Below are 23425 nucleotides of genomic sequence, written 5' to 3' on the forward strand. Positions count from 1 at the left end.
TGGGGGTTCCTGGCACCAGAGAGGGTGCTGCGTTTTGGGGTTTGCATAGACCCCGGCCCCAGTGGGGCAGTGTCGAGTGGGGCAAGGAGCCCAGTGCGGGTGAGTGACCCAAGGAAGGCGGGTCTGGGGGCCAGGCACAGCTATGGCCACCTGAGCCCCAGAGCGCGGGGAGCGTGAGGCACATAGGCCCCAGTGTGGGCAGGAATCGCGAGCAAGGCCCCAGTGTGGGCGCGGGCGTGAGTAGACCCCCAGGGAGGGTGATTAGCATTCGGATCGGGATAAGCCCCAGGGAGGGCGATTTGGCATTCGGATCGGGATAAGCCCCAGGGAGGGTGCACGGCATTGTATTGGGGTAAGCCCCAGGGAGGGCGCACGGCATTGTATTGGGGTAAGCCCCAGGGAGGGCGCACATAGGCCCCAGTGCGGGCGCGAGAATAAGCCCGGAGAGGGTGAGAGACTGAGTAGAAGCCCCAGGGAGGGCACATGGGAACAAGGAGCCCCAGGGGGGTGAGCATACTGAGAAGCCCCAGAAGGGGGTGAGCATAGGAAGCCCCAGTGCGAGTGTATGGGTAGAAGCCCGGAGAAGGGCGAGCGTATGGGTAGAAGCCCAGGTAGGGGCGCACAGGAATAAGAAGGCCCGAGGGAGGGTGAGCGTGTGGGTAGAGGCCCGGAGAGGGTGAGCATATGGGGAGAGGCCCCGGAGAAGGGCCGCCAAGAAGAGATAATAGACTTAACAACGTCCAGGACAACTGAGAGGCTTGGGGCATGGTATTAGGGGTGGTAGGAGCCACGCACTAGCCCACATGGGCAAAGGGCTGGGAGTGCACTATCATCAGGAGACGGGTGGCAGGCAAGATAACGGGGTACGGGCAGTAGGGGGCACCAAGAGGGTACCGTGCAAGGCACTGGGTAAAAGGCTACTGAAAAGTATGGAACCTCCTATTAAGACTTTTATAATATTTGAAGCCAGCAAGATTAGACATGGCAAGGAATGGTAGGGTGGTAGCTTGAGAGATAACAACCTACTCTGAGGGTTAACTACCTGCGTAGACACCCAGAGATTGATTGTTGCTTGACATGGTAGGGGGCGCCCTGTCCCTTGCTGCACTGGAAGCCAGGAGAGATCACGGCCGCTCCTGGGCCCCGGGCCAGTACATACGAGGTACCTTTTAATCCTTTGGCTGCCACGAATGTCCATTTGTCATCCCTAAAATTCACCATAGTCTCCTTGCTTGGGGGTGATTCAGTTCCCTCTGATGACTGAAATTTCTCTTTACAACTGTGTGTTCTCTCTCTCAGTACACATGTCATGTAGTATTTTTACTGTGTGAAGCAAAAAAGCCTCTTTACAAAATTTTCACTTCTGCCTGTAATACATAAGCACCTATCATGTAAATGCCTTCATTGTATCAGACAAGGTTCTTTGGGTAAATCTGATCTCTTTTATTAGACCAAATAAATAGTTGGAAAAAAATTCTTAGCAAACTTTTGGGTTCATAAATCCTTCATCAGGCTGAGGAAGCATCTGTAGTTGGTGTGTGCTCTTCCTGGATGGAATGAATAGTATCATGCACTTACTAAAAAGAAGTGATTTATGAATAGTGTAGCACTTCTTTCAAACCAAATATCTCACACTTTAGTTTTTTCCTCTCCTATACAATATTTAACTGCTTTGACCCTGTGCAGGAAGACATATAACCTCTCTGAATAGGGGCAAATTTCATCTCATATATTAGAGAATTTAATTCTTCTAAGACAGGTGCTTATGTATCTGAAGGCTCAATGAAGCTGAAAGTTTGTGGTGTTTTTAACTACCATTAAATATACATGCTATACTTTTGTGTAATTAAAAACTTCCCAGAAAGGGAAAGAAAAAAAGAAATCAAAGAGTGACAGTATGTGTGAGCAGAAGAAAAATAAAAAGGAAATGGAGTTTGAGCAAAAACTTGCCAAAGAAAAAGAAGGGATGTTGGAAAGAGAAAAACAGCTGAAAATTAACCGGCTTGTACAAGAGGTATGTTGTTATAGGCTCTGTGCTATGTTTCTTTACAATTTCCTTCTTCTTGTTCCTACTTTCCTTACTAAGGAGAAACCCCCTTTTGACTCTAACAAGAATATTGGCCCCAACTAAGTAAGGTATTTAAGCAAATACCCCCAGGCCACCCCTTCCAGCCCTGTGCATGTGTGTGAGGATCCTGTTTCACTAAAATGCATCTTATTTATTACATTTAAAATATCTTGCTTAACTGGAGGACTTTGTTTGTTTGAGGGTGGTGGTACCTCAGCAGAACCAATTATGAATGTTCAGCGTACCTTGCATCAGAGAAGACGTACCAAGCAAATGCTGGAAATGGTGCTCACCACTTTCCTTTTCTTATTCATAAGGACCTACCGAATTCACAGCAGAAGTGGGCTGTATGGCAACTCTTCAAATCTTGCAGGTTCCCCTGCGTACCTCCCTCCTACCCCTTGTTGCTGACCAGCTGGGAGGCAAAAACAGTGCCATATTTAAAACTGTGTTTTTTGCTTCCCTGCCAATCAGGAGCAAGGGGCAGGGCCCCTCTGCCAATAGATGGGGATGGGGGGGTGCACACGGGGGAACCTGCAGGGTTAAAGGAGCTGCCGCACAGTCCACTTCCACAATGAATTCGGTAAGGTTCCTACGTATTCATATTTTGTTGCCGAGAAAGTAAGCTGCCTACAAAGATGAAAAATGGGAATTTCATGCAAGAGAATTGTAGAAAGTAAAGAATTTCTAACAGGAAAAAAAGGATACAGAGAGAATGTTTAAACTGAAATAATAAAGCATAAAACTCTGCTAACTGTAAACATTAAAGGTGTGACAATTATTTCAAAATAAGTATATGACAAATTTAAGAAAAATAGAACCCTGAGTCAGCAGAAACGGAAAACAAGGAAGTGGTACTTTTTAGCTTATTCCAATAGAAGGATCTTATCTAAGGTTCTAAATTTTTATAAGTTCAAAAAAAAAGTGTATCCTCTTGACATGTCAAAAAGACAATGGGTCAAATTTTTACTGTCCTAACTCTGACTTGAATGGGGTTATAATTACCAGAGAATATGTTCTAGTGTCAGAGACTTAAATAACATACAAGAAAATTAACTGTGCTGTTGCAAACATATTGATGTGATCCTGCACTTCCTAGTTTATGAGATCAGTTCTCACCCTAATGAGAAGTCCAGTTGATTTAAAGATTACTCCATTGGCACGTAAAGGTTTTCACGGATGAGGCTATTGGAACAAGTGAAAGAGGAAGTGAACTACCAAAGCATAAGCAGTTTTGCAAAAAAGATTTTAAAGTACATTTTCCATGTTGAATCTTATGTGTGTTGTAACTATCTTTGTAAATTTTTTTTCTGCAATGCTGGTATGGTTAAGGTCTCTGAGACAGAGAGAGAAGACTTAGAGGAATCAGAAAAAGTGCAACACTGGGTGGAAAGACTTTGTCAGACACGGTTAGAACAAATTTCCTCTGTGGAGAATGAGTCTCCTGAGGTAAAAACAAGCTCTTGCTTATTCATCACTGCAATAACTGAATGCCTTTGTATTTTTTCCTGTGAACTCAGTAAGATTTCACACAGTGTAACAAAGCAGAATCTATCCCATTCTTTCTGTTTTTAGCTTTGTTTGTTAAAGATTGACATACATACTGTTTGACACTCACAGTTTTTATAGGGATTGTCTTGTTTGAGAAATATATTACCATTGGTAAATTTGACCATATTATAACCATTGAAAAAGCAGTATGACCACAGTTCAGTGTACTGTTAGACGACTATGCTAGAGTAGCTGGAAAAAAGCCATACTGAAGCTGGATACAAGGATTTTACCACATCTTCTAATGAACTTTTTGGGTAGGATTGCTTTAAAGAAGATATCCTGGATATTCAGGATTTTGAATGCATCCTAGTACTAGGTAGAACAAAGAATAACAAACAGCTAGACCACATCCCTTGAAAACACTTACAGGAGAGGCTTAAAAAACACCACAAGAATTGCTTGCAGGATTTCATTCAACTCTTCCCCCTCAAAGAGAAGGACATTGAGGGATAGAGAAAGTAGGATTGTGGCCTTATGACCATAGGGACCTACATCCAGGGAGGCTTTCCCACCGTTCTGCTGCTCTGGCTCTCCTCCCAGCACAGCTGCTTCAGTAGGAAAGCTGATTTTTGTTAAGTTCCCTTGGGGAAAACTGAGGAACTGCAACCGCAGAGGGGACCTTGAGGGATTCTCACTTGGCTATTACTGGGTCAGCTTGGAACCAAGTTCCAAAGAGCAGCTGGGTCCTCTGCTCATGCTGACCCTGGGCTCAAAAGCCATGCAGCTTTTCAGTGTTTGAGTCTTTGTAGGGTCTGCATGGGAGGGTTGGGATTCTCTAAAGATGCCTCAAGCATTCAGTATTGACTGTGTCCATCTGTTGGATCTAGTTTCTTTCACTGGTAGAAATGGCGGGAGCAGGATATTGGGGCCAAACTTACATGCATTGTTAAAGCCTCCCTTTTTCAAGATAGGCTTAATGTACTATAGTTGTGCTACCACTTAATTAGTCTATTACTACTTGAACAAATTAAACTGATATAAAAAAGCAAAACAGGATGCTTCTGATGAATTAACATAGCTGAGCTTTTAACAACTCTTCTATAGCATAGCTACCATGAAAACAGCAGCAGTTCCCAGGGATTATTGATCAGCTAAAGAGATGTCAATTTTAATATGATAGTGGTATCTTTTGGTACTGAGAAATTTAGTTGAGAGTATTCTTTTGTACAGAGATCCACCTAAAGAAGTACAATCAAATACAAGTAGGATACATATCTCAATTTCTATAGAGGCACTGTAGTCACTCCCCATCACAGTCCACAAGATAGTGGATAAAAGAGAGTGTTGGCTGACTGGACTTTCAGAAACAGCTTGACCTGTAGGTAATAACCAGAATTATATACATACAGAATCCCTCAAATCTGAATTAATTACTTCTGCAAAATTTGTAATTCCTATATCTGCTCTCTGGTTCATAAGCCCCTCAATGGCATACGCTCTGTACGGACAATCTAGACCTTGTACAGCTGCATAGTTCGTAAAAGAATGTAGACAGCAGAAAATCCCTAAGAATGACAAGCATGTGTCCTTTTCCCATATACAGCTCACATGCACACCCACACTCAGATATCTGAGACCTCACCTACATCACACATGCCATCCAGGTGAATGTACTCTGGCACATACAGGGGCTTCTAGTGCACAACTGAATTTTCCAGGATACCATAACTCTGAAATCCCTGCTATTTTAATTTTCATAAACTTTAGTGCTTTTTAAAGATTCTCCATCCTGCTCTCCTTATTGATAGCTCTTACAAGCATTTCTCCAGCCTCATGGCTTTTTAACTGCCTACAAATCCATTTTAGAAAAAAAAAAAACTGTTGGAAAGCAAGATTTTTACTTTCTGTGATTATGCTATAGTTTTACCTTCTGAAATGTTAATTTGTTTTTTTTTTTCTTTTTCGGAACTGCAGTTATTACAGCACTCTGTGCATTTTAGCTGAAATACCAGGGAGGGTTTTCTGTATATAAAAAAGCTTTAGAAAAATATATGTGCCTATTTTGTGAATAAGAACCTGAGAGCTTATAATACTGAGTTAGTTGCATCTTAGCACATGCCATTAGCTTCTTGAGAATCCCCCTCATGAGAAGATGCACAGTTAAGACAGATTTCTTTTGTCATTACACTAGTTGACGAGTGGACGGTCTTCTGCTTCTCCTTCTGCCACATCAATGCGGAGGTTTGCAGGTGGCCTGCAGCTTCATACCACAGATCTTGATGATATTAATTTAGATGAGATTGACAAACCTAAGAAACGTGTCCCACCTCCCCCTCCGTCACCCCACACACCTTCTGCATCATCTGCAGCTCATCCACTTTCTTCATCGAATGTTCCACTTTCAAGAGGCCCAACCCCCTCATCCTCTGCAGCTTCACAGGTGACTTCATCATCTGCTTGGATGCAGGCACCCCAACCTCTTCGACCACCCCCAGCTGCCCCCTTGTCTGCTCCACCTAGTGAATCTCTTCATCCACCACCCATCCTCTTAGAAGAAAGAGTGGGCAACCACAGCTACACTAGTGGCCCCACAGAGTCCTTGAATGAAGCCAAAAACTACAGTGGAAGATCTACTTTTGATCCTATTAGCTCTCAGAATAGTGAACAGACATACTTACGAAGTCCAAAGGTATAATTTGACTACATTTCTCCCCTTGTTGCATATATGTACCTCATGATAGCAATGTGTACAAATAACAAGTGGAGACTCTACCTCTGTGTGTGTTCTAAATCTGCTGCATGCAAAAAAAAAATGTGCAGAATGCATGATCTAATAGTGCTTTTGTCCCCATTCCCCAACAAATTTTAAATGCTAAGAAATCATGTGGCACATTTAAACCAATCCTCCCAACTATAAAAAATACGAGCATTGTTGTTTCTAGCAGCTGTAGATATAATGTATGTGTAGAATAGAAGATTTGTCTCTAGATAACTTTATTTAAATGCAACTCTGATTTGTTTTCCTCAGTAATGCACAAGAACATTTAGCTTGAAATGAGGCATTCACTATTTCTTAATCTCAGCTGAGCACCAGTAGTAGTGATCTTTTTAAGGAGTGTTCTGAAATAGTCCTACTACAAATTCAAAAAGTTTTCCTTTTTTTGAAAACAAAAGATATAGTTTTTTCTGAGGAAATATTCTGATTGTTCTCTTATTGAGAACTCACTAGATTCACCCCAAAGAAAGATCTTCCATGTTGAATTGTCTTTAAAAAGAAAAGTCATTCATTGAATCCCATTGTGAAAGGAAAAACATTCTGTGACTTGACTATAACAGTGTTGTACTTTTTTAAGGACTGTAACATCAGGTACATACTGAATTTTTGTTTCAAAAGAAACTTCTGCAAATATTTCATATTAACTTCAAATAGTTTGAGTGAATTGTAACACTTTTCTGCACACTTTCTGCATGGAAACTATATATTGTGTTTGCTGTGAGGTTTTTTGCATGATCACATGGAATAATGATGATTTTGGATATATTGCAGTTGGGCAGGGGAAGGATATGCACAGAGGATCAAAATGACTTGTTAGTTCTCCCTGGAAATCAATTTAATGGGATTGCATTGGAAGAGCAAATTATGAATCATTGTTATAATCACAGATAGATCAATGAAGCGTTCCACAGACACAGTTTATATTGAAATTTCAGTAACACATTGACATTAGGCGGAAACTAAGAGATCAAGTAAAGGAAACAGATAGGACATATCCCCCAAAAACATGAAAAACATAAATCTAGAAGTGGTAGTATTTAAGTGATGTTGCAGCTGTTCATGGTTGGTCCAATAAAAGATATTGCCCACAAAAATCCTTACCTCCTGCCTAAACATAGAAGGCTGTTTTTTCCTTTAGAGGGGACTTGGTGGCAGCCTATATTAAGGGCATATGTCAGGGCCTGGGGGACCATCTGCTCACCAAGGCACCCCAGGGAAAGACAAGAAATAATGGGCACAAACTGATTGAAGATTGCTTCAGATTGGACATAAGGAAAAACTTCTTTACAATGCAAGTGCTGAGAATCTGAAACAGGCTCCCCCCAGAGGTGGTACAGTCACCTAGCCTGGTGATCTTCAAAAAGTGTCCTGATGCCCACCTTGCTGGGGTCATGTGACCCCAGCACTCTTTCTTACCCAAGTGCAAGGGGGCTTGACCTGATGATTTTGTAAGGTACCTTCCAGCCCTAACATTCATAGATTCATAGATGTTAATAGGAAATTCCTGTATAAAAAGAAATATAGGACTGGTCAAACTGGACCCATCCTAAGAACTGGACATCTGTTCCAGTACTCTGTCTCTGAGGGTGTCCAGTAGCAGATGCTTTAAAGTAGTGTGTAAGAACTCTGAGGTTGGCAGAACTCTTAGGTAGATAATATATCTAATTTTAGTGATTAAGATATTTAGTTGGTCTAATAAAAGCTATCACATCTACCCAGAGAACCTTGTCAGCAATTAAGATATACATTTATGCCAGTACTTTTAAAAATGGATGCTTTAAGTTAGGTTTTTAAATCCTCATTAAACAGCAAAATAAGCTGCCTTATTTTCAAAAAATCAATGAAGTGTGGATCCAAGAGGAGGTTTTAGCTCTTAGTCCATACAATATTAAGCCAACCCAACTCTCTTTATATGTTCATAATCCAATTGTCTTTGCAGGGTTTCACACATATAACTGGTTGAGAATCTGCCCCGTTATTGCTGATTACTATTTCAACAGCATAGTTCATATATTTGTGGTGAAACACACACATTTTTGTTAAGAAAAAGTTGTGGGGGGTTGTATCCCATCTTCTAAAAAAATTAACTCAGCTATTTCTGATTTACTGAATAAATCTATCCAATTTTAAAAATGTTGTATTATTATCCTAGCCAAAGCTAATGGAAAAAAGATTCATTGTTGTAGCCTCACAAATATGCTTTTCTAATATTTATTCAAATAGACTTCCAGATCTTATCAGTATCAGCAGCTTTCTTCCCTGGCTTATTTAATTTCAAGTCTTGCCTGCTGCTTGCTAGTGATATACGAGTGAAATTGCCTGTTAAATGTTCTTTGTCCATGAACTGTTCATGGATAAATTAAGAATTGATCTGAGATACATAAGTATGATAATTAGCTCTATGGTGAGAACCCTGTACTAAAGCTATTATTGTTTAGGTTTTAAGAAACACCTCTCATGTCAGCAAAATGACACCCGCATCCAGCAGTTCACTGGTATGTTATGTATTTTTAAGCATGCATATAGTTTTTATAAATTTCCTGTGTAATGTTCATTCAGGGAAGTTAAAAATAATGGTGACTACAAATAGCTGCAAGGTCTGATTCTATCACCAAAAAGTATGCCCAGTATATCTTAAAATTTATATAGTGGCTTCATGCAAAGTACTCAGAGCATTTATAGGATACTTACTCTGTAATATCACCTATGTATGCCAGAGATAGGGCTGGCCTGCAAAATTAAAAAAAAAACCCTCTCAAGAGTGAAGTGTCACATTTCAAAGTCTTCTAGTAATATAAGCTCAGAACAGGTGTGTTCCTTGTGTAGCCTGTGTTCTGTGCATGTTTCTGTCCGGGCAGACAAACAGCACGTGTATAAGAAAATCCTGTGTGTTTTTATTACAAATTGTGTTAGTTTCACAGTTGAATATAGAACAACATGACGACACTTGGATTGTGTTAATAAGAAAGTACCTAGAAATTAAGTCGTATTACAAGCAACATGTCCTCAGAAAAGATGGTCAAATCTGTGAACAAAACTTCCAGTAATACATGAGTATCATGTTATCTTGAACTGCTTCCCATGCAGAATTCACCAATTGCTACCCTACAGATGGTCAGTTAGTTTTCCATTTCAAACTCCATATTGTGATAGAAACATATGGGCTGCTACTGCTGAATAAACCTTGAACAAAATGCGTACCCAGTTTAGATCAATGGTTATATGAAGTGACATATTTGGAATCTGTTACGGGCTTCCACCCTCAGTGGACAGTACGTATAGATATTGTGTAGAAGAGAAGGCATTGATGGAGAATCTTTACCTCTCCCAGGGGCAGCAAGAACTGAGATCCTTCAGCTCACAGGACTGACACACTAGCCCTTATTACACACCCACAGGCTTGCCAGGAAATGTGGAATAATGGATGCCATAAATCTGATTGGAAAATAGTGTCTCTGTTCTGTATTAGTTAGATTAGATCCTTTAATAAAGTTCAGTGCAGTGTAGCAGTTATGTGAAGTGTCTATGCAAAGTAGCAGCGCAGACGTTTTTCCAGGATCTTGTGCTGGGAAAGGTTTGTCAGTGATAGGAACTGTTGAATACCTTGGTGATTCCAAGTACTTAGTGTAGAATCTTTTCCTATCCTCTTCAGGTCTTTACATCTCAAACATCAGTAGCTTGCGATGAACAAATTAAACAGAAATTCATTTTCTTCTCTCCAAAATAGTTTCTTAAGAGGGTATAGTAGAAAGTTCCACATTGAGAGAAAACACATATGCCTGGCATCTATCCATGCTGGTTTTGATTCAAAGGTGCTCAAGATCTCCACTAGGTCACTCTATAGAGTCTAGTTTCAGCAGTGTGCAACTCCCAGAGATGTTGTTCTAATAATGGTAATCCTAAAATTTCCATGAAGAGTTTCAAAGACCCAAGTCTATGACTTTTTTATTCTGAATTCTAAAAATATTCCTTTTTTCTGTTACAAAATGTGTAGGGGGTGAGGCAGTTGTAACCTGCTTAGCAGAAATCATTCATATAATTCTCATAGTAGCAGCTTCTCCTATATGGGATCCATTATGTTTCCTATAAGAAATGTCAGCCAGACTGACTGTTGGTGGGACTGATTCAGGAGCTAAACCCATAGAGTTCCATTCTGAACTAATTACTTCCATTGACATTGGTGGGAACTTTGCCTGAGTAAAAAATGTAGGATGAGGTTCAATGCCTGTATGTGCCAGATGATTATTCCTCAAATGCCTCTGGTTATTTACTGTATTTTGTAGAGCCAAGGGACTCTAACTACTGTAGCTAATGTTTGCAATTAGTCCTAGGATAAGTCATTTTAAAATACTTCTTGTGGAATAATCGTAATTACAGACCTGGTAAAGTTCTCCTTAAAGGATCATGGTACACATCTTCCTAGAGCAGAAATGTAATACTTTCACAATTCCCATTCAAACTTGCTATGTATTTATAGTCATGGTTTAGAATTTCTTCTGTTCCTCGTTGATTGGTTAGTTGCTTCTATGGGATAGGTGCCAAATACAAGGTTAAAATTTTCCATCATTGCTGTGGTGAACTCAAAGTTTAAGGAAAACAAGTAATTTATTAAAATATAACGGTAATTATACTGTGTTCTGGTTAGTTAGCATTACAGGTCAGATTAAGTACCTCTGAAACTTCTTTATATACTAATGGCCATGAGTTCATAGCACTGAAGCAATTGTAATTGCATTGTCTCTGTTTAAATGATTGGTTTACAAAAATGCATTGTCAATCATAATGTTCTTAAATTGAACCCCTATAGCAGTTTGCTCCAAGTCCACCTACCCAGCATCGACCAGGGATACCAGTAGTCTCTAAGCCAGTCATGCTGCACCCTGAGTCTAATTCTATTGTCAGGCCAACAATCAAATCCGAGGCCCTGGTAAGCCTTTTGAATGTTTTATTTTTCCTGAGTGCTGCAATTTTGTGAGGTTTATTCTTGCTCAGTTGTCTTCAAAGGGTCAGAGTTTTCTGTGTATCAAACACACATTGACTTCTTCTGAGTGATCAATAGAGGTAAGTACTAAAAGTCTCCATCTGTTCTTGACTGAGTCTCTTTCTTACAAAGGCAATTTTTAGGCTTCATCTCATAGCAGAGTAATAAGCTCTACCTCAGAGGGCTTGTAGATATTCTTGGGGGGGGGTTATACATTATATTTATCCTGCATTTCTGTGTTCATGTATCAAAAATTAAATAAAGTCTATAAGTAATGAAGCTAACAATTTTAAGTTTTGCCTTTACAAGGAAACATAAAGCATATTTAAAATATATAAAACATAAAATAGTTCTTTCTTTCCCAAGGAAAAATACATGCATTGTTAAATCGTACCCTGCTGTATACTAATAATGTGATTTTTCCTGTTAAGCAGATTACAGATAAATTATTTTTTTCCTATCTGGTTTAAATCTAAATCAAGATAAGATCTTACTTAGGCTGCTTACAGACGTTAAAAGAAATAAAAAAAATCCTGCGCTTTACCTGAAGAAGCCATGCGTTACTTTGACCCGGCTCTGTAGCATCTGTATAGATTGGGTGCTTCAGCAGAGTTTCTTGGCACTTTTATCTAATAGCTGATCAGCTATTAGATAAAAGCACCAAAAAAGCCCCACTAGAGCCCGATCTATACCGATGTTGGGTGAGCCGGGTCCAACTAATGTGCATGTGCTGGGCTCAGCATGGGAGTGCACCTAGTTTAAAGTAAAGTGCTGGGTTTTTTAACATCTGTAAGCAGCCTTAAGTTAAAAAACTTTTAGCCAAATCTTGCACCTGTCCTAAAAAAAATATTTATAGCAAGGACTGTAGTTTGGGCTCTTTTTAAAGCACCAAAGATCATGCATAATTTTGAAGGTGAGGACTTAACCTTAAAGTTTTTACTTGTGGAAAAAACTCCAGTTAAAATCAATGTAAGTTCTACCTAAGTAAAAACTGGTGATCCACATCTGACACCATTATCAGCACTTCCTCACGAGAGTAATCCTATTGCATAAATTAGAGTTGCAGCTCTTCTTTTTTGACAGCATGAGTGGAGCCAGTGTAATCTCATCCTCCTTGGAGCCAATGGAAGGTCTCCTAAATAGTGAAAAATGTCCCATTTCCTTTCTTTTAATTACAAGCTCATGTTATGAATACCGAATTCTTCAAAGTTAATGTGCATTTTGGCTCCAATTATGTCTTTTATGAAAATGGCTTGTTTCTACTGAGGCTTCTCCTTTAATAATTTATTCTTCTGTCTGAGTTTCCAGCATTACAGTTAGTAAAACAGATGCAGTAACCATGTAATGATTGGTTTTGCCAAAGACTGTCTGCTGAGGGCTGCTTTATTATACATGGGATGAAATTACTATGCACAATATTGAGCAAGCTGATTTTTATAAGACAAACATCAATTTCTGGCCTCACATGAGTTTTATAATTTACTAGTTAAGATCCTTCCAATCAACATATTCCTTTCAATTGTATTCATGCATAGGCAACACGTAGGGGGGGCGTGGAGGGGCACGTGCCCCCTTCACCCCCAAGAGCACTAGTACCCCCGTGAGAGCAAGGGCTCTTGCTGGTAGAGGGGCATGAAGAGCGCTAGTGCCCCCCCTGGAATTGGGTCCACTGGTGGCATGGCGGCAGGCTGCTGGGTGGACACGTCCCCGGTGTTGCTCCCCCAACTCAGGAGGCACCAGTTGCCCATGTATTCGTGGAAGCTTCTTTAGCTTTGGAATGTGTGAAATAGATCATTAATTCATTTGTTGTCCTCTCCAAAGCAATTTGAAATTGCTCAGGAGGTCACTCATCCAGCATTAAAATCAGGGTAGAACATACAGTTATAAAATTGTTGCTCTGTAAGAGAACTTACTGTGTGAGCACACAGCATTGACGTAAGATGACAAGGATGCTCAAATAGTATAGTTGCCTGCTTTCGATCAGTCTTCAAGAACTAGAAGCCTCCACAGAGACCATTCATATTGCTCATTATGTAAACACACACATTTTCCAAATCTCAAAACTATTATCATGTTGCAGATGTCAGTTTCCTTTAGTCCCAAGATGCCTAATAACTAATTGGGAATTCACAGATGGAGGGAGTGCATATTTTTCAGATATAATATTTTTCTGATTTTTCAAAAGTAAATTGCACTGTAAATTGCATTTGTCAGTCCTTTCACTCTCTAACTTGCTACTATGATTTGGTTTGTTATGATTGTTTGTACTGGTTGCAGCTAGGTTCATGGTAAATTATAAAGTAGGGCTTACACAGCTATTTTAAAAGTGTGAAAAAGGAATTAGTCTGTTTTTAATCCAAAAAAAAAAAAAAAATGCCATTCTCTGCTCCAGAAAGCAAAATGTATACAGGCCATAATTCCGCAAATTTTAAATATTTATTTTTAGTTCTGTGCAGAGGGAAGAATATTTATTGTCTTTCCTGATTCACATAAAGGCTGGGAAGTACAAAAAGTTCAGCAGCTCCTTCACTTAAATACGTGAAACTAAAGGCAAAATAGGTTTTCTTTTCCAATACCTTACCCCTCTTCTTGCATATGACCTCCCATATAAAATGTCTACTATGGTTTGATTAGTAAGACCTACATAATGCACAAGTCATCAGAAACTAATGGTGATGGATTAATTAACAGCCCAAATGGGTGTTAATGAAGCAACCCATTAGTTAAATCACCAAAAGTGATTGAGAAATAATAATTATTATTATTATTTTAAAATTGCTGACCACGGGCAAAAATGCCTTCCATTAGAGAAGAAGCAAGCCTCCAAGCAGACAGGCTCTCTTACTTCAATTATCACATTAATTGTATTTGGACTAGGAACTGTAACTCTTCCATCTGCTCATGAACATATAAATTATTCCAATTCATGGCTGGAAAAACATTCATAGGAGTTGAATCTCAAAAGGAGGCTTCGGTAACTCTCAGCCTACTCTCAGTCTGGTAGCAATGGGAATGGTATGCTTGTGAGGCTCTACAAAGAAGGTCAAGAGAAGGCTCATGGTGAAACTGTTCAGTCTGGTGCAGAGAGCTCGAGTCCTTTGTTGTGATTAGATACAGCAGGAGGAGTTTCACTAAGGCAAGCCATTCTACCTGCTGTTTTCTCACCAGCAATCTGATATGCAACTGGTGAGGAATATACAGGGAACAAAACGGGATTCTATAAATACGTCAAAAGTAAAAGGAAGACAAGAAAAACCATAGGTCCCTTACAGAATTCAGAAGGCAATCTGACAATGCAGAGAAAGCTGAAGTATTTTAGGCCTTGTTTACTTTGTTCTTCACAATTCACAAATAGTGCAGCTACATGATGATGAGTGCAGTTGGCAGCAATGATAGGGACAGAGACAACCTAGGGCTCAAGCAAAAGTGCAGCTCCCTGTTATAACTCATGGCACGTCTTGGGTACTGTAGAGAAGGTACTGTGGAGGTTACAGTGAACTGTAAGCAGAATATGAGTCAATGGTTTATTCTTGTTGCAAAAAAAAAAAAAGCCAACAGCATACTGAATTGTATTAACAGAAAAGTTGCCTGCAAGTCAAGAGAAGTGATTCTTATACTTTATTCGGCCCTGCTGAAGCCTCACCTGGAGAAGTGTCCAGTTTTGGGCTCCACACTTCAAGAAGAATGTGGACAGTTTGGAAAGAGTCCAGTGCAGAGCAACAAAGATGGGTTAGGGTATGATTTATGAGGAAAAGCTGAAAATCTAGTGTTGTTTAGTTTGGAGAAAAGAAGTCTGAGCTGGTGATTTCATAACAGTCTTCAAATACCTGAGAGGCAGTTAATGAGAGGATGGAGACAGGCTTTTCTCTATTACTGTAGGTGACAGGACTAGGCTCAATGGCCTCAAGCTGCAGCAGAGGAAATATAGGTTGGAGATTAGGAGGAACTTCCTGATTCTGAGGGTGGTCAAGCATTGGAACAGGCTGCCTAGAGAAATTGTGAAATCTTCATCCTTGGAAGTTTTCAAGAGCAGGTTAAACAGACACTTGCCTGGGATGGTTTAGCCACAGATGCTCCTGCCTGGGGAGCACCTGAGCTGGGCCTGGACTAGGTGACCTTGCAAGGTCCCTTCCAGCCCTACTTATCTATGATCTTTCTCAAACACCCGTCCCATAGAAGAGAAGATTCTGATGCATTTGCTAGCGGTACAGGTTCTTTCTTTCCCCTCCTCCTTTGGTTGACATATCTTTCTTGAAGGAAAAATATATTACTTCACTTTTCTCCATTTGGGATTCAAGACTCAGTTCTGTACTATGGAGGGAAATGAAACCTAAAAAAGACCTTTCTTATGCAGTGTGCTCTACGGCAATTGATTGTCTTTTAACGCTTCAGCTTTTCCTCTGTTTTGGTAGTATAGTGCTTCTGCCAAAAACACTAATGCTGAAAATGAAGATGCATGTGCCCAGAGGAGATTAGCTATTTATTTTCAATTTTGTTGAAAATCTGGCCAGATGTTCACAATAAGCCTAGACCTTTTTGACTGATCCAGTGAAATTGGTGATGGAAAAATTAGTTAACATTCAATCCTGAATTTAAAAATACATGATGTCCTAATCTATTTTGTAGGAGCACATTTTTATTTCAAAGAAGACACAAATCTGTTTCCCTGATTTGGTACAGTTTGTGTGTGTCTGGTTTATTTCCTCAATTCTGTCTTTTCTCAAAAACACTTGGAATTTCATATGGTATTGTGTATTTGAGATCCTTTCAAACTATAGCTACCACCTGCTAAAATTAATCTAGGTATGAAATCAGTTTGTAAAATGTATATAGTGCTGTTTTTATATTTGGTTTAACAGTTATTAATGAGTATTTTAAAATTACTAGCTGAACATACCGTAGAGGAAAAATCTGCTTGAGTTAAATTAATAACCCCTTCAAAATGAACAGGATTTGATCTGTAAGAAACAAAATAGTTTCCCAAAAATAAGGCTCAAAATTAAAAACTCAAATGGAACTAATCTGTAAAGCAGAACCATTTGAACAATACCTCCATCCTTGTTCTGATTATCCTTTTCTTCACAGAATTCATGGCCATTCAGTAAAATTCAGCCTCCAATATAGGAAATCCCTTGACAGAGGAGGCAGTTTTAAGTTTGCATGCTTAAGGCTCTGCTGTCGTTAATCCATACATTTTCAAAATACGTTGCAGCATTTTTGCCTAGTACATGTTCCTTGACGTGAGGGCAGTCTTGCAGCATAGATTCAACACAGCCCTCTGAAAATTTACTGAGGGAAGTATAGCCAAATAATATGATTTGAAGAAGTCATGTGCCATGGAGATATATATTTGTTTTTCTGGTCCTTCTCACATGAAGAAGTATAAATTCCTTAAGTACATCCATTTGACATGGAATTAGCCCTGGTAGATAGAAAAAACAGTTGGGGACCTTTATATGCAATAAAGATAAATTATATATTGTTCAGTAGTCTTTATTTACAGGGAAAAATTAATGTCTGGTTTGGCAATTTTCTTTCTTTTGCAGCCCCAGGAGATGTTTAAAAGAATGGTGGTTTACAATTCATCATTTAGATCTAACAAAAAACAAGTAAAATAACATTTTCCTTTTCCTTTGTGTGGTACTAACCCTTTCTTTCTCTCTTCTTTGTGGTTGCTTCCTTTGAGACCGAGGATGGAATACAGCCATAATGCATGAAAACTATGAGTCGGTGTAATTTTCATTGTGTGCATGTACTTCTCATCAGCCTAAACAAAAGCCATATATGAAGAATGAGGAATGAGTAGATATTGTAGAACAAATTCTTTTTTCAACCTGTCATGAATCAGCTGGTAACTTTAAGAGGGTTTAGAGAGAGAAAACCGAAGGCAGAATTGTACAGTCTACTGATATTTTCTGCTTGTTGTTTCTTTGTTCCAAACCCTGCTTGTTGTAAGAGGAGTATAATTTTTCTGGAGTAAATGGATAGCATGTATTAGTACTGTTATTAGCTGACTGGGTTGTCTCTTAGAGCCTAAAGATGGAAAATACCTATTAAGGCATCTCTTTTGTCCTTTTATGGTACAATAGTTTCCCTGTTATGCTACTTCTAGTGCTTTATTCTGCCCGATGTTGAATAATAATAATTAAATAATAAAGTAACAAGGAAAGCTGTTCCATTTCTTAATAGAGTGTACTGTGAGGAAAGAGATGCATTTTAACTTCCTTGCTGCTGTTAAATGTGCCAGGTTGCATAAAGTGCACCTTACAATGGCCTTTTAAAGAGGGTGCATCACCATGTTCTCTGGAACACTAGGAGTGGTTTGCAGCATGATTGCTTAAATTCAAATTCAGTAGTGAAGATTAATCTTAACTCTAGGTGTTTTTGTTTTTTTCCCCCCATTTCCTACCTTTCATGACCTTTATTTTTAAAATAGACCTATCAGTTGCATGGCTTTATAGATCACTGTTTCTAGTTGGACAACCCAGTTTCAAATGTGGCTTGTACAGAGTGAGCATCCTAAAATTCATGTTTGTATTATAAAAATTAAGACTGCAAATAATTTGTTCTTAGCAAAATTATTATTTAGAACACTGCGTGTGTATTTGAGTCATGGCTGCTGTATTTTTATTGGTGCTATAAAATTAATCAACTACATTGCTGCCTATTAAATGTGAAACATTCCCTTCAGTCCGTAGAAAGGAGAATGATGGTGTAACAAACAGGAGTAGGTCTGTGATTACTGATTAGACATCTTCTTACAATTGTCCATCCTTACCATACTCATGGAAACCTCTGCAGGCAGGCAAGGCCCAACCGATTTTCCTGGGGCTCTACAAGGGTTCAGGAATCCACCTGGAAGGAACAAGTTCCAGGTTCAAAACTAAAGCATCAATTCCTCTATTCCTTGTACACCCATGAGTCTTACTGCAATCAATTCAAGCTTTGGGCAACATGGAATACTGCACTGAGCTCAAGCAATGACAAAAAACCCTAGGATCATTTACTATTACTTGCCATTGAATGGTAATATAATCTGCTTGTAAAACATTAGTACAGCATTTTCAAACTTCCTAAAGTTACAGAACACTTTTATATAATTTCTTCTGTCGTGGAATCCCTACTTTATGGCCTGTGTGAGCTGATACAGAGCCAGGCGAGCCAGCCTGGCAATGGTGGTCCATCACCTGCTGACCCACTCCGCCATTGCCTCCAGTCGCTTTGCAGAATCCCTGGTGACCTATCAGGGAACCCCAGGGTTCCACGGAAAACAATTCGAAAACCACTGTACTAGCATATTAAGAAAAAACACTCTTTTCTTAATTTAATTTATTTTAATTCTCTACATCTGTGGGCTTTTTTATTTGGGGATTTGGTTGGATTGTTGAGTGCTTGTTTGTTGCTAATTATTTAGACTGGGATTTCAGTGACGAACCAGCATTGGGTTTGATGACTTTGAACATTTCAGCTGTATCTTATATCTAGAACTTTGAGCTACTACAACCAATATATGGTCCAGTTCTGTCTGTGGTTCATTGCATTTCAGTTGAATGAAGCCACGGGGGCATCTGCAAGTCAGTAAATGAATAGTCTGTGACCATCTTATCTTTCTTTACATTTTTGGCAGGCAGTGACATTCTTTTCAGAGATATAGTTCTATAACTGGAGGGCAGAATTGTGACTGTGGCTTTGATTTTAATTTGACTGAATTATTAGGCCTCTCCTGAGTATGCAGGGCTCAGAGCCCTCCATCCACTGAGAGTAACTGGTGTCACACCTCCTGGAAAGACTTCTTTGAAACGGCTTATGCTAGTGTGGCATTTAGAAGCTTATTGGATCCAGATTGTATTCTTTTTTGTTTGTTTGTTTGAAGATTTCTTTTTTTCTTTTTGTTTTTTCCTTCTTGTTTAAAATGCATTTTCCCAAGAATATTTTCATCAGGGCCAACATCTGTTTTTTCATGAAGGAAAGGACCTGAGACGAAACAAGGCCAAGTGACTGGCCCTCAGTTACTTAATGAACCAGTGGCTCTGCTCAGATTAGAATTCCTTTCTCCAGGCTGTTTGTTCCAGCAACAAAGATGTTTGGTCTGACCGTCTCTCTCAAGATCAAATATGTGAAACTAATACAACTACTTAACCATCCGCTATTTACCTGAATCAATTAATTTCCACTTTCGTTGTACAATATATCTGTATAACTTAATGGAAGGATATTCATAGTGCTTCCATATTTTATCTGTACTAAGTATTTAATGGGCCTTCTAAGTGCATGAATATAGTTTTAGGAGTGAAATCCTGGCCTTATCAGAATTGGTGGTAAAACTCCCAGGACTTGGGATGGAGATGGGATATCATCCTAAACTTTTGGTTCATTAAGTTCCACAGCTGGCAAGCTCACTCAGCACCTATTAAAAGATTTAGTAATGTCTCCCTATAGCCCTGTCACTAAAAAGAGCCTTAACCCCTAAGTATCGCCCTGTCAGGGAAATTCTGTCTGTGGTAACAGACAAGCCTTGCTAGTTGTGTTGAAGGTTTAGCTCGGGCCGGCTGATCACTGGGAACAAGATGTAGTGCCCCCTGCTGCAAATGCTGTTCCCTCAGCTCCCAGATGTTGAATTCTGGTTATGTACTGTAAGCTGTTCTACTGATCCTTCATCTGACAAAAGGGAACATGGTGAGAGGAACAGTTCCTTAAGAAACTCAAATCCACAGGTGCCTCCTAGAGTGTTTTTGGATAAACACTTTGATTTTCATAGATCAGAAACCATGGCAGGGTCAAAAGCACAGATGTCATGTGCTCTGTGTAGAAGACTGCCAAATAAGTAGGTAGCCATGCTCTGCAGTGGCAGAATTTTAAGCATTCTTCAAAATGTAACTCTAAACATAGAGCCTAGCAGCAACTCACATTGGTCACAATAAAGATAGAGCTGGCAAGTAGTGAAGTCTATGTCCCAAGGAAAGATCACACTGGCATTGAGTAGGTGGAGGGGGAAGGGATGAGGAGGAGGCACAGTTGATTACTACTGCCACTTGGTCATTTAACAGCAGCCTGGGGTAAGATAGGAACCTGATGCTGTGCACTTTATTAACAGATGCTAGATAGATGCTAATTGATAGACTTTCCCTTTCACAATCAGTCCTCCTACTTCTGTGTCTCCATATCCCCAAACAGTGGCAGCTGGAATTGGTACAGCTGCATTTGCTGGGTATATGAGCAAGACTTTCTCCATGTCACAAAGTCACCAATACGACAACATTGCTGCGTTCCACACAGAATCTATGCCGAACTTTCATAAATCACAAAGGTACCCAGCCTGTAGGTCCCAGAGGAGGTCCCACCCTCCCGAGATTAGATGGTCACAAACCAGAACCTGCCTGCCCACTGATTTCTGACTGGCTCCTTGCAGACCTCTCCCCACAGAGAAGGGTTAGGTTGTCATATTCCCTCCCTTGTGATGTTGTGGCCGAGGTAGATAGGTTTGGCCCTGAAAGTTAAATCCTCTAAAAATTAAAAAAAATATGTCTCAATATAACTACCATACCAGCACTCCTTTCAACCAAACCTGACCCATCCCCAATCCCACAGCTTCATCCTAATTTCAAACCCATCTCCCTGCTAAAATCTTCATACCTCCCACACTGTTCCTGAAATTAAGCCAAAAATGATCAAGTACTTCCTTCCATTTTGGAGACCATTTTAATAGAGCCAGAGACTCGGGTCATGATGCCAGACAGAGAGTTAAACCCCATACACCCTGGGCCACTGTTGTGGAGAATAGTTCTTCCACTTTTACATAGACCAAAGAGTGCCTTATGATGGGAATCATGTCATTAAAGTTACTACTTCTGGAGGGTAAAGGTGGTAGAAATTGGCCTATCATTCTGATGAGAGACAACCAAATTGTAAGAGGTACAGAGTGTTTGCTAGGCCCCAGAAGTGCCCCATCTTCATGAACTCTCAGATTGTGGCTTGTAACCTTACCAACTAATTTGTCGTCCTATTCTAAGGCTTTTAAGTGTCTTCTGACTGTCAGGAGGACTATCTGCTTACCTGTGTGTGTCCTTCTCCATGTTATAATCATCTTTTGTAGTTTACAGGGCAGTACCTTTTCTAAGTATGGTGGGGTTTGGGGAGTGTCTATGTGTGTTTCCTTGTAAGCTGCCTACAAACATGCATTATTTTATTTTCAGGGCTTCCAGAAGTACGTTGAAAATTTTGACCCCTATTCAATGGTAAGAGTTTTAAATGTGCTACATAGATTAAAATTATATGATGTGGGGAAACATTTTTTCTTTGCCTTTCAGATCAGAGATAGTTTTGCTACTGAAACAAATGGTCCTTTAGATTTCTGTTTTCCCCTGGTTCTGTTTGAAAGGAGGTTTTCTTGTGAACTTCATTTATCATCTTAATTGTTTTATACTTCTGCCTTTTAAAAGTGGAAGTGACTAACTAATATATCTTCTGATAGTTTTCACCAGACCAAGTTATGGGAAAAGATGTGCGGCTGCTGCGTATTAAAAAGGTAAACCCTGCATAAAATCAAGACAACGTGATGTCTTGTTGGCTTTTTCTGAGTGCATGGTTCACATGTTACCTTTTCACTCTCTAAACTGAAATACAGCAATTGGATTTCCCTCTGACAGATGACTACAGGAGGTTAGGAGAAGGTAAAGAATTATTGTTTTCACACTGCCATGGCCTCCTGCATCACTAGACTGCTCCACAGCATCTTCTCACATTTGCTGCTACCCCCCACCCTTTCTTTGCCACAGCCACTTTGCCACCCCCACCTCTTTCTGTCCAAAGCCCCAACTGTCCCAGTAGACCTAGCTTTTCATATTGCTCCTAGACCCCTATGGTTCTTGAGTTCTACAGTTTAAATTCCACACATAGATTAGATGGTGTCTAAAAGTGTAATCATCATTCAAATTTTAAGGCTAAGTACAGACAGTCAAAAGGCCTAAGGTTGAATTGATTCAGTCTTTGCAGGTTAGTCTAAACTGCAAAGATTAAACTGAGAAACAACTGGATACACACTTACCTTTGATTTAGGAAATGCAGCCACATGTCTACAATGGCTCAGGCCAGAAGCCAGGAGGGTGCTAGAGCATGGCTCTCTGGCACTTCTTCCTGCTGCCCCTGAGGTCTCTGGGATTTGCAGTCCAGCATCACAGAAGCAGGAGTCTGCAGGGTTGCTCATCACTTCCTCTTCCTGTTTCCAGTTGCTTCTGGGATTTGTAGTCCAGAGTTACAGCCAGAATTGAAACTGGTTTATGTGCACTGAACTTCTGTTCTCTTACAGGTTTAACCAGTTTCTTATCACTTAAACCAGTTTATGTGTAACTTCTGTCCCTAACCTAAAGGCTTAGTTCTGTCAGGAGAAGGTTATTCAACTTATAGTCATTATCTCGTAACCCTCTGAATCCCTAAGTTAGCTGAGTGTCATATATGTATACCAGGGGTTGTCAGCCGGGGATACATGTATCCCCAGGTGTACTTAAAAAGATCGTAGGGGGTATGTGTGGGCAGGTGGGTGGGGATGGAGTATACCACGGGGTGTGGCAGCAGTGTCTTCCATGGCACATTCGCTTCTTATCTGGAGGATGGATGCGCCAGGTACTGTCAGCCCTGCACACTGCATGAAGCACACCACAGCATCTCCCCACCCCCTATCCCAGCTCACTGTCCTGATTGGCTGCTACCGCTTTACAGCAGAGCTGCAAGGGTCTGAATGGGCAGGGGGGTGGGAATGTGTTTTGTGCCTGCCCCTGTCAGTGCACAATTGGCCAGGCATGAGGCCCATCAGCAGCCCACAGAGCTGTGACCAGCCATGGGAAAGCGGCACGGCCAAGTGGGGCAGTGACTGCTCCATATGAGCCCCCTGCCCCATTTGGCCCCTCCTCCCAGCACTGCTGCTACATGCACCCCCAGGAGGGCATGGAGGCACATGCCCCTGGATTAGCACATGGGGAAGGGTGGGCTATGGGCCACTGTGAGCTGGGACCAGAGCAGCGTTGGGCTTTCCCAGCAAGGGTGTTGGGCTGAGCTGTTCTAGAAGGGGGTTGGGGGGCTACAGCAAATTTTGGGGTGGCTGCAGACCCCC

At 40.4% G+C, this 23425-nt stretch overlaps 1 protein-coding gene across 1 annotated transcript in view; it reads left to right on the forward strand.

Annotated features, from left to right (window-relative positions):
- USH1C (USH1 protein network component harmonin) overlaps positions 1-23425 on the forward strand; it is a 94508-nt gene that overhangs the window by 56111 nt on the left and 14972 nt on the right. The window contains exons 16-23 of the mRNA XM_090032570.1: positions 1862-2014; positions 3401-3517; positions 5754-6251; positions 8777-8833; positions 11146-11265; positions 16866-16928; positions 21513-21554; positions 21791-21844. Coding sequence (XP_089888696.1) covers positions 1862-2014; positions 3401-3517; positions 5754-6251; positions 8777-8833; positions 11146-11265; positions 16866-16928; positions 21513-21554; positions 21791-21844 — 1104 coding nt within the window. The remainder of the gene's footprint in view (positions 1-1861; positions 2015-3400; positions 3518-5753; positions 6252-8776; positions 8834-11145; positions 11266-16865; positions 16929-21512; positions 21555-21790; positions 21845-23425) is intronic.

The sequence above is a fragment of the Crocodylus siamensis genome, chromosome 2, assembly GCF_052110815.1.
Source record: "Crocodylus siamensis isolate JL-2025a chromosome 2, ASM5211081v1, whole genome shotgun sequence".
NCBI classification, from domain to species: Eukaryota; Metazoa; Chordata; order Crocodylia; family Crocodylidae; genus Crocodylus; species Crocodylus siamensis.